General features: G+C 35.0%; 1 protein-coding gene across 1 annotated transcript in view; it reads left to right on the top strand.

Moving 5' to 3' along the window:
- The window catches only part of LOC103183680 (beta/gamma crystallin domain-containing protein 3), a 31029-nt gene extending 19464 nt beyond the window's left edge, over positions 1–11565 (top strand). Inside the window, exons 10-19 of the mRNA XM_007901295.2 lie at positions 684–826; positions 919–1045; positions 1811–1837; positions 2834–2943; positions 3579–3708; positions 5866–6005; positions 7011–7134; positions 8035–8193; positions 9734–9893; positions 11093–11565. Coding sequence (XP_007899486.2) covers positions 684–826; positions 919–1045; positions 1811–1837; positions 2834–2943; positions 3579–3708; positions 5866–6005; positions 7011–7134; positions 8035–8193; positions 9734–9893; positions 11093–11181 — 1209 coding nt within the window. The 3' untranslated portion in view covers positions 11182–11565. The remainder of the gene's footprint in view (positions 1–683; positions 827–918; positions 1046–1810; positions 1838–2833; positions 2944–3578; positions 3709–5865; positions 6006–7010; positions 7135–8034; positions 8194–9733; positions 9894–11092) is intronic.
- The last annotated feature ends 263 nt before the right edge of the window (positions 11566–11828 follow it).

Raw genomic sequence — 11828 nt, forward strand, 5'->3', positions numbered from 1 at the left:
TTCCACAATGCAACTGAAATATAATCAATTATTATTACCCCAATAGCTGTAGAAGAGCACTTGGCTAAAATATATCAATGACATGACTTCTTATTTCATAGCAAGATCAGTTGAGCACTAGACTCGGGAGCCACAAGGTTATGGGTTCAAATCCCGACAGATCTCTTCATCCTTTTGAGATCAATAAAATGAGTACTGCATACACTTGGGGATTGGAGTAAGCATAGCCTCCCTGGGATTGAATCAGATACAAGCAAATATACCTGGTGAAACCAGGCAGATCTATGGAACTCCAAGAGGTTGTTAATGGTTGTCCAGCCTGTCTAGCTCAACAGATTAGCCATGGCTAGACAAATATTATTAAAAAAATTACCAGTGCATCGTACTCAAATTGTACAGATATCATTCAATATTGTCAAATTTATAGACAGACAGTCCGATGTAGCAGAACAAGAGGGATTTGTGCCAAAAGAATCACTAGTGTGACAAAACTCATTGTACATGCATGGTTTCTTCATTATCATTGATTGATTACTGCACAATCCAATAAAGTACAGCAATAGAGGTTCTGCACTCTATTATAGCATTCTGAAGTATGGAATATGATTCATGTCAACAAATAAATCTTGCATGGAATAATTGTTTGTGGTGGTGATAACATTTTAACATTTCTTTCTTATTAGGATTTTATGCAACCAGTGATCACTTTATTTGAACAACCAGATTTGAAGGATGGTAATAAAACCGTTGTCAATCATGACGTCCCAGACTTGGAAACCATTGCATACGGAACAGTAACTCAATCAATTGAAGTGAAAAATGGAATGTAAGCGTGCTGTCAATTTGTCCAGATTTAAATTACACTTCGCAATTACAAATCCACAATAGTCTGATGCTCAAAATGTATTTGTGTATTAGGTGGGTGGCATACCAAGGCAGTAATTACACAGGAGAGCAGTTTATTCTTGAAAAAGGAGTCTACAGAAGCCATGCTGACTGGGGAGGAAGGGATGGCACCATCATGTCAATACGTCCAATATACCTGGTAAATCCTTCTCTTAATCTAAGAAAAATTAAAGTTTGTTGTCTGCTTACTCAACAGAATAAAAGCTGATATTGTGGTTAGTTATTTAGTACAACACTGAGTGACTTCTTCAATAAGCCTTTGCAGGTTTGACAGTTTCCCCACCAACAGAAACCCTTAGCTGGGAGCTAGATATCAAATGATTTATTAAAGGAAAATCTGCAAAGATAATTTGCAATAGGCACTTATTGGTCTAATGGTTTAAGTCACTGGGGATTCTGAATACTTCCTAATAAATAATGTTTGTCAGCTTATAAATCTGGCAACTTCTTTTTTAAAACAAATATTGCTCCGGGACACTACCCTGTGTGAAGGGCGCTATATAAATGCAAGTTATTGTTTTTGTTGTTAAAAAACATCCTTTCATTAGAAAGAACTTACCAAAGTTATAAAAAACAAATGTCATCTATTTTATTCACAGCCTCCCTAAAACAATAAAACATTTACATAGATGAACAGTACAAAACGAAACCAAGTAAAGAGCACTTCACACTGAGTAAAATGCTGATTATTTTCATTGCATAAATATTATAAGTGGTTATTGAATCTACAATTGGTACCATTAATAGTAAAATTATTATTATAAATCACTCCTTAATGTTTATCTTTCATAAAGCATTTTGTGCCATAAATTTCAGCAAATTTTGTAACAGAAATATGCTATACAAGAAATACAGTATGGTGTTGCACTGTGATTGAACAAATATTCTGTGAATTATATTACAGGAACCCAATGACAAACCAAAGTTCCAGGTATTGTAAACATTACACACACCATACCAGTAGCTTTCTTCATTTAGTGAAGCATGTGTATGAAAATAAACCTAACTTTGCAGGGGTGACATTTCTCTTGCCATCAAACCTAATAGGAATTTTCCATTATAAGGACATATTATAAAAAATCGCCACTCAGTACAACATGAATTTCAATCCTTTCCTTCTATCCACTCTCAGATTTCTAAACATATTTCTCTAGCATTAAAATATATTATTGCATAGATGGATATGTTATTTGCATTCTGTTGAACATGCAGCAGTGTTAAAATAGTTTGCATTCTTGACTGCCATGCACCTTTTCGTCATCAGTTAAATTAATTTGGATTGCTTTTTGTTCTAGTTCCATAACCACAGTAACTACCTAATTAATCTCTTCCCCTTGATAATTATTCTTTTTGCAGGGATGAAATTTCAATGCGCATCAAAGAGAGTTATGTCAGTGACATTTTTTCCTTCTGACAGCTCTCAGGTCAGTCCCACACTGGCTCGTATTGTTACCAAATGGTCCATCAAGGGAGCCTTTAATCATTGTTTAACAATTAGACTACAGGTATTGGCAGCTGTTGAGCATCCCTGGACCAACCAATTGTAGGAGCTTTCAGCTAGCATACTATGATCCTGATGCAGAGAAGGAGGAAACCAGTAATAATGGCTGGTGTTTAAAAGATAACCTGTTTATTGGCTGCAGAGTGCCAAGGCACAGGAACAAAGGGGAGAAAACAACTACATTAAAGTATTAAATTACATTAAATTACAGAGCTCATTCCACATCAACCAACAAAATCACGTCACAGCATCCATTGTACTTAATCTTCAGATTTGCTATTTATTTGGCATGATAATTGATATGCATATTTTAGACGATTTTATGTCAATTTAATCTGCAGTAAATCTGTTGTAACATTGTATGAATGGCTTGTTACAAAAGTTATAAGTTGAAAGTGACAAAACAATTCTTTGTAACTGTTGCAGCTCCAAGCATACAGCGAAGCTGACTTTCAGGGAACGGGTATTGAATTTGTAACAGAAGTTTCTAAATTATCAACATTTCAACTAAAGTCCTTTAAGGTGGTTCGTGGATGGTAAGAATAAGCAAAACATTTACCTGTCATGTCTCGTCAGATACTGGTATTTTGCTCTAGTTTATAAAAGCTGTATTCTTCAAACAAATATTCTATATTAACTTGTCTACCAAATCTGCAAGGCGATATGTATAAATACATAGTTTTTATTAATATTGATATTAAATATAGTATTTATAACTATTTATTTTCAAATTAGGGGGAAAAGAAGTACCATTACAAAATACACAGTCAAAATACTCTTTAAAATAAATTCTGTGAAGCGCTTTCAAATGTCCAACTGATTTGAAAGGCTCTATATCAAATACAAGGATTATTATTATCAAACAGACACAATGATGTACTTGTTGAGTCATTATAGTGTAAAAATACTTGATGTTGCTACACAGTTGGGGATTGACAATTGTAACAGTTATCCAACTGACAGAAGAGGCTTCATTGAGATTTGCTGCAATTTTCTGTATTATGTTCTGTTGCATTCTTTAGTATTATCAATTAGTCTAAGTGTTTGATGAATGATTACAATAAATAATGTGGAAATATATGTACAAAATGTGCAATATTAATTTGAGTGATTAAGAATATTAAAAAATTCTCTTGGCATGTGTACAAATGTGCTTTTTTCACCATCCTAGCTGGGTCCTATATGATGAAGAAGATTTTGATGGTTGTCAATATCTATTAGAAGAAGGTTATTATCCAGATCTTGGTTCTTGGGGATGCCTGACAATGGAAACAATCCAATCTCTGAAGCCAATCACACCTGTAAGAATTTTTCATAACTTGCCATATTATTGTGTTAGTCGATTGGCTGATTGCTTTTCTGGGGGTAATAATTCCTTCAAAAAAAATATTAAATTGGTCACTTCAATCCACTACTGTTTGTGGGACACTGCTGTGCGCAATTGGCTGCTATGTATCGACCTTAAATATAGTCAATTCACTTTACAGTATATTCTATGAAGCACTTTGAGATGTCTTGAAAATGTGGTAAGGCGCTATATCAAATGCACAGATTATTATCCTAATAACCTCCAGTTTTTTTTGGTTTTGCAAAATGTACCTGATTCAAAGTTTCTATGTTGTTGTCTGACAAACAAGCTTGCCTGGAATTGAACTCATCTATATTTTCTAGTTGCTAATAAGGACCAAGTAGAAACCCCTTCTAGAACCCCATAACTCACTGTCTGGCTCTCATTCTTCCACTGCCCAACGAAGCAGAGGCAATGCTTACTTTTAATATGACAATAATTTGTCTTCATTTTGTCTCAATGTAGCATTAAGGTGAACAGCACATGTATTTTATTACTGTAACCTGGAAGTAAATTTAGAGCCATCTCAGGACCACGAGTCATTCTGGGTCATGAAATCATTACCATTTTAAAACTGAAGTGATATTAGTCTAACATCTATTTGGCATACTGGATATAAAATGCACAGAATATGTGGCTTGTGGCCCTTGGGTTGAATATTCCTTGATCTGATGGGAATTATTTCAGTGCTGGGTTCTGAAGGACGAAAGTGTTGCATTCAATAAATGCTTTCCCTTTGGTGATTCAGAAACTACAATCATCATCATTGTCTCATGAAAACGTGTGTGTGATGAGGTGGGGCTGGGGAACCGGATTTCACTTTGGACTCTATCACTTACTATAGTAATATTTATTATTTTTCCTATAGTAGTATTGTTCTGTAGTTCAGCCTGCAGGAAAGGTGCAAGAATGAGAATTCAAATATATTTTCTTTCTGTAGATGTGAGGCGCCATCTAGTGAATAAATGAATAAAATTATTCCATACACAATTATTCCAATAAAATTATTCCAAACAATTTTTTTTGACACGTGTAAACCTACACGCTCCATGTTTCTGGAATGATTCTGTGAGCAGTACTCACAGCCTCAGGGTAACATGGGAAAAGCAAATTAGGAAAACTAAACAGTAGTTTGCATTCAACAGATTAATGCTGGATAAAATATCTTACTTCAAGAAAATGGAAATCATGAAAAAATATTATTTAAAGCTGCTCCTTAAGGTAAACTAATATTATACTCCATGCCTTGGTAAATCTGTCTAAAGGCTAAAAATGGTAAGAAGTTCTTAATTAGTTCAGAAGTATTTCATCAACCATGACAACATGATGTTTACGTCTTATAACTGCAGTGTATCAAATGAGTATCTATTCTGCTCAGGGACAAATGTTGGTAATAGAATAGGAATGACCTACAATTCAAGGTTATTGATAGAACTTTTCAGAACTTTTTCATTATATATTACATTCGAAAACAAAATATGTTGGTAGTCTTTAGATTTGTTCTTATTTGCTGGAGGTAATTTTGCAGTATTTTTGTTACTTGCGTATAATTCTCTCCACTTTCTGGGATGCTATTTTTTAAGCGAATTAGTACAGCAATGTATAAAATGTAAATACATCAAATGTAAATGATTTTAAAGTACCCACAAACAGAGCACAATGAAGTGACCAAAACTGGTATCGTTGTTCCTGAAATTAGTTCAATAAAGTTTTCTCTTTGTCAGACCTCCACACATTACTAGTGCCCAGTGTAATTGCGAGTTATAATTTCTATTGTTACTCAGAGTGGATCAGGGCATAGCAGAACTCCAATATTCACCTATTTAATAACACTAAAAATGTAGCAAATTGATTTGCACCAGCCAAACCTATCACTGCTAGGATCATGGTAATTTTCTGCTAACCATGCAGTATAAGCAGAACAAACTTCATGCACGGGCTCATTAAGCTTATATTATTTGGGGTGTAGTTACAACTTAGAATTATTGTCACAGTTTATTAGAAGGTAAATCATGCTTTTTATCATAGTTTGAACTATATGTCCCCCAGCTATTTCTTGTCAGTATTTGAGGCATAACCAATAGTGCAGTTTTATTATTCACTATTTTAGGATTTCTCTGAACCTTCTATCAGCCTTTTTACCCTGGATTCTTGTCAAGGGCGAGAACTAATTCGTGCAGAGGCCATCAGTGTCTTACAGAGCAATAAATATTACCAATACACAAAGTCAATAAGAGTGAACAGTGGAATGTAAGTATACATAAATGATTGCATACCTGCAGTTCTTCAGTGTAGGAGAATCTTTCTGCATGAATCAGCTAATGAGGAAACCCTAAACTCAGCCAAACCAAATGGGACTGATGTAAACAGGATACAAATGTCTATTATGAATATATATTACTCATGGGTCATAAGCAATAAAAGCTGTCATCTTTTGATATATATAAATGAATTAAGTTACTAATCATCATTCGCATGATCACTTTTTTTCTGTAAACTGATCTATGACAGGTTATCATTATTTCAGTCATGTACAAATGGAAAGCCTCAAAGCTGTCACTGGAATGAATAATGAATACAATGGAGTTCTGATTATCATACTCAATTTGCCATCCAAATGTAGGATATTAAGATCATAATGAGTGGGTTACAATATTAAGGTGTCATCCTTTATAAAGATAGATGAAGAAGGATATAAAACAGAATCCAAATAGAAGCTGAACAGAAACCATTGTTGGCAGAATTTGAAGCAATGGCTTTTGTAAGGAGCTAAAACAGAGCAGTGAAAATAAGACACAATATAAAGTAAAGAAGTGACTGAAACATCAGACCTATTCCCATTCTAACATGTGCATGAACCTATTTTAAATATACATACACAGCACTGAAATAAACATACAGAGCCATTGGGGCTTTGGGATGCATGGATAAGGAAATGTCCCCTCTCTAACCTTAAGAAGGCCATTTTAGCCTCCCATCAGAGATCAGCAAACCCAACACAGACCAGGATTTGAACAAGTGATCTGTAAACTGAGACTATATCCACTACACTGTAAAAGGCTGACCCATATCTCAGCATTTTAAAGACCTCCTCATGTTGCTCATCAATTTATTTTAATTATTTTGTTTCAATTTCCTTTAATTATTTTATTTCAATTTCTTTTAATTATTTTATTTCAATTAAAACAGCCTCAGTTATCTGGCCTTTGTTTCAAATCTTGTATCACTAAGCTAACCTTGTCTATATCCAACCAGGTGGGTAGTCTTTGAACATGCTAATTTTAGAGGAAGGCAGTTACTTTTGGACAGCACTGAAAATATCAATTGGATTAAATTTAGTGGATGGACTTCAGTTGGTTCAGTTCGCCCAATCAATCAGGTATGGCAGAAGCTTTTTCATCCACAAAATGCACAATACTTTACTATAAATCCTGTGAAGCACTTTAAAACATTTTGATGATGTGATAAGGCGCTGTATCAAATGCATGGATTATTATTATAATTATTCAAAACCTATAGTAATGCACTGAAAACAAGTGTTTGGTCATAAACATTTTGATGGGGTTGAAAACTATTCACACAAAAGGAATGTTGTCATCAGGAAAGAGGTTTTCACTGACATACCAGAGCTAATGGAGCTCCACTTTAAAATGTGATGACTATTGAATCTCCGCACATTGTTCGATACAGAAACATGGACATTTTCAGCACGGAAGGAGGTTATTAATATCCTTGATATGAATTGCAAAATAATTGTCTTCCAATGCAGGACTGAATTTGCAAGAATTTTCTTGATCATCAGGTTAAGATCAAAAGAATTCAGATCTCTGATGCCTTAAAAATATCACCTACTAACATAATCACAAATTATATTACGTCCACAATTCATAAGATTTCTCACTTAAAATTTGAACCTTTGTTAAAATAGTTGCCCCCTGAGGATTATTTGTTACACCTTAGTGTTTATCCTTTACTTCTCTGAGGTCCTGTAAAGTCAATCCCAGGAAACTAGGTGAAACACTTCAGATGTCCTCCAAACATTAAAAAGCGTTGTAAAAATGAGAATTGTTGTTTTAAAATTACATTTTTATTTTATTTGTCTCTTATAAATTTTTTTCTTGGAGCACACAATACATTGGCTGAATATTGCAGTTGTAATTCTATTTGATTGATAGGAATACTTACTGTTAATAAGCATACAGGATTCTCACCCGTCTACTGAGCCATAAGATTGTAAGTGATTGCTAACCACTGTGTCCTTCTGTTCATGATCCTGCAGTGCCGCGTCTACTTCAGAATAAAAAACAGGGCCAAAGGGACATTTATGACAATTGATGAAAATTTAGAAGACCCCAGGGCATCAAAGCTGTCTGTCTGTCAGTACAATGGCAAACCTACACAGATGTGGTTTTACTGTCGTGGACTTATTAAATCCAAGGTACTGTGTCTGCAACTCTCTGACTATATAATGCTCGGAGATGAATTGTACATTAGGGAAACACAAATAGCCAATTCAGAAATAAAACTCACTGCTACAGAAACAAGAATATAGAGCCTTATATTTGGTGATAGCAAAAGAAAATCTCCACCGAGGTAACAACAACAACTTGGATTTATATAGCGCCTTCCACGCCGGACGGCACCTCAAAGCGCTTCACAGTAACGGATCCCAGGGCCGGTAACTAACTTGCTGACATATCACTGGAGATAAAGTGACAATAGATGGTTAAGTGAATATTATATGTAGGGTAAGGGCAAAAAAAGAACATAAGGCTGTGCCAAGCAATTACAGTACTTTGGTAATTGAACATTTAGTTGATTAAACTGACTATTCGGATATTAAAATAGCATAAGAGTATCCTTGGACTGGTTAAATCTGAATTCAGTCTCTTGTGCAGTAATACTAATGTGTTATTGCCCTGAATGATTCCCAGCTGTTTTGACTGGGATATTTTATCCAGTACATATGTTCATTGTTCAGTTAACAGAGCAAGACATAAAATATTGCAGGATTTTTAAAAACAAAATATGCTAAAAATGTAGCTATATTCTATAACATCCAATCTGAATAGAATTATTATACTGCATTGGTTTGTTTGATATGAGCTCAATAATGATTTTCTTTTTTAAAAAAATCCCTAACTGAGGGTACTTTTTTTCAAAAAAAAGGCTTTAAAGGGTCTCAATGATCCTGTCGATTGGCCCTCCATTTTTTTCATCTCTTGATTATTGTGAATGATAATCACGATAGTGAAGCCAATCATGTCTTAACCATAGAAAGTAGGTGATAAAAATGACAGATAAAAAAGCTATGCATGGGGCATAAATGTAAAGTAAAGCAATGTGAGGATTTCAAAACTGTATTTTTCCTATTACAATAGAGCGGACATCACTCTATATTGCTGAGAGGAATAAATAATTCATATGTAACCAAAGTATCTAGATCAGGGATCGCCAAGGCTGCATTATACATGCGTAAAATAATCACATGAATGCACTCATTGGTTATCCCTGATCTAGATTATCACAGAAATAAAACACAGAAATCAGATTAACCAGATTCATAATTTGAAGGCATTTCTCTTTCCACATAGGATATTTATAAACAGTAAGATAAATGCTTGTGCAGAATTCTGATAATTAATTTAATGATGCTAACCGTATTCAAATCCCACTGACTTGTATTATGTTTTAAAAACAAATCTCTATTGGACTGACCTGGAACTTTTCAACTTCAAAGTTCACTCTGGATCTCTTGCGCTAAGACTGGAGTTATATCACAGCAAATATGAAGTGTAAGTGATGTGAGGTAGTCTCATGTTAGTTTCCTGAAATACGTACTTTTCCTCCTAAAACTGATATTATACTGCAGAGTTTGCACTAATTCTTATGAAAACTAGTATGATTTACAGCTTATTGTTACTTAGTTTGAAACAACATGCTAAAAAAACTGACCAAATAAAAATTCTCCTTCAAAGTCGAACAACGCATGTGTGGATGTTATTGGGGGACAAAGAACATCTGGTACAAAAGTAGCTCTTTGGACGGAGCATGGGAATATTCATCAGAAATGGAATATCAACAGGAATGGCACAATTTCTTCACATTTGGATTGCAATCTGTTACTTGATATCAAAGGTAAAGAACTTTGTTTATTTGAAGAAACAGGAGACTGCATTTCCTACATTATGCAAATGATAGTAAAATCTTAAAAACATGCTAGAATTTTGTCATCATAACACAATGATTTGGAAACAGAAAACATATGCTATCAGAAATCCTGGTTAAATAAATAAACTCATTCCTCAAACCAACCCTTATGTTTAGATAATAAAACTACTCCAATACTAATCTATTAGCACGCAATGAAATTGTTAAAATAAGATATTTTTAACACTTTGGCTGACTCTGCTATGTTTTTATTATTTTAACCACTTTTGCAACTCCCATTTTAGATTTTTGGTACTCTTGCTTTTTACATTAAAATTCTTTATCTGTTTATCTTAGCTTTAGTGTGCCAATTTCCATTTTACAGCTTAGATACATATTGCTTCAAATATACCTCAGAAAAGGTGAAAACTAACTCCAAACTCTGCATTTCCATGCAGTGATCGTACAAGACTACTTCTGATGTTTTGTGTTAACTGCCCTAATGATTACCTTGTATGTCCTCCCTCCAGTGGGGCAATTGCACTCTTGACAAAAAAAGGCCATTGGCAGGATTGCCAAGGCTTCAGAGGAATAAGCGTTACAGCTATTCGATGGGAACACTAGTCACCCGAGTGTTTCTGAGAGAACCTAACTGTACTTAATTGATATTGCTTTTCATACAAAAGATCCTGGTCCTCGCCTTCAAAACCCTCCATAGCCTTGTTCCCACTACCTCTGCAACCTTCTAACTGCCTTCCAACCTGCCCGCTCCCTCCACTCAGCAGGCTCCGGCCTGCTTCATGTCCCCCGCCTCGCCTGCCCCACCATTAGTGGGCAGTCCTTCTGCTATTATAACCCCACCCTCTGGAACTCCATCTCAGTCCCTCCACTTTGCCTCCTTTGCCTCCTGCAAGACTCTCCTCTTCGACCGCGCCTTTGGTCACCATCCTTCCCCCCCACACCCGCCCTTCACCCTCCCCAAACCCAACCACCAGCTCGGGTCCGAAACACTGATTGTCCAGCGCCTTGGGACGTCCTCCCGAAGTGCTGTACAAATGTAATTTTGTTGTTGTTAATAGTAGTCTTGAATATACAGTATATTTTAAAAAGCATGAATTTTCACCCCAGTTGTCGTTGAATCCAAAAAATTATTGAACTTTTTATAAATTTGTATTTTCAAATTTCAGGCGGTGACTACTATGACAAGTCCCACCTAATATTAAACAATCCACAAGCAGATCAGCAAACTCAGTTCTGGGACATTGAATTATTGTGAGCTGGGAAACACAAAGGTCAGGTGGAACTGAAATATTACTTTACAGAAGACAAGTGTGTTGCAAATATGTCCAGCTCATCACCAGAATGAGCACCACACAATTTACACCATATGTAAAATATTGCACTTTACAAATCAGCCACAATTTCAACTATGCAATGTAACTATTTAGAAGATGTTTGCTGTTTTTGCCATGAAATCTATAATTTTTTTTAAAAAAAACTTCTCTTTCAACTTACAAACTAATTAAGATGAATCATGATTAGTGAAACATGGTTCTGTTTGTAAATAGGTTCCATTTCAAGATGTGGTAAAACAAGCTGTGAATGTAATAATTCCAATACAAAATACTCATTTCTGAATTTGTTCATTTTGTTGCATCAAAATTGTTTTTATTTTAAGGAAACTGAGTAGCCAGAAGTACAACATGCCCATTCGCAGAACTCTGCTCTGAAAGTAGATTGCAATGGAGCGAAGTTCCTGAGTCAGTAAAATGTACTTCTGGTTTCATTATTGAGTTAGACACTGCTACATATTCAGCTGAGCTAATGAGTCTGCTCAGTAAAACAATGCAGTAAATATTTGTAGAATGTAAACAAAATTCACTTTACATTAAAAATGAGTGTTTTTTTATGAACTGGACTGAT

This window comes from Callorhinchus milii, unplaced genomic scaffold (assembly GCF_018977255.1).
Source record: "Callorhinchus milii isolate IMCB2004 unplaced genomic scaffold, IMCB_Cmil_1.0 Scaffold4, whole genome shotgun sequence".
NCBI lineage: Eukaryota > Metazoa > Chordata > Chondrichthyes > Chimaeriformes > Callorhinchidae > Callorhinchus > Callorhinchus milii.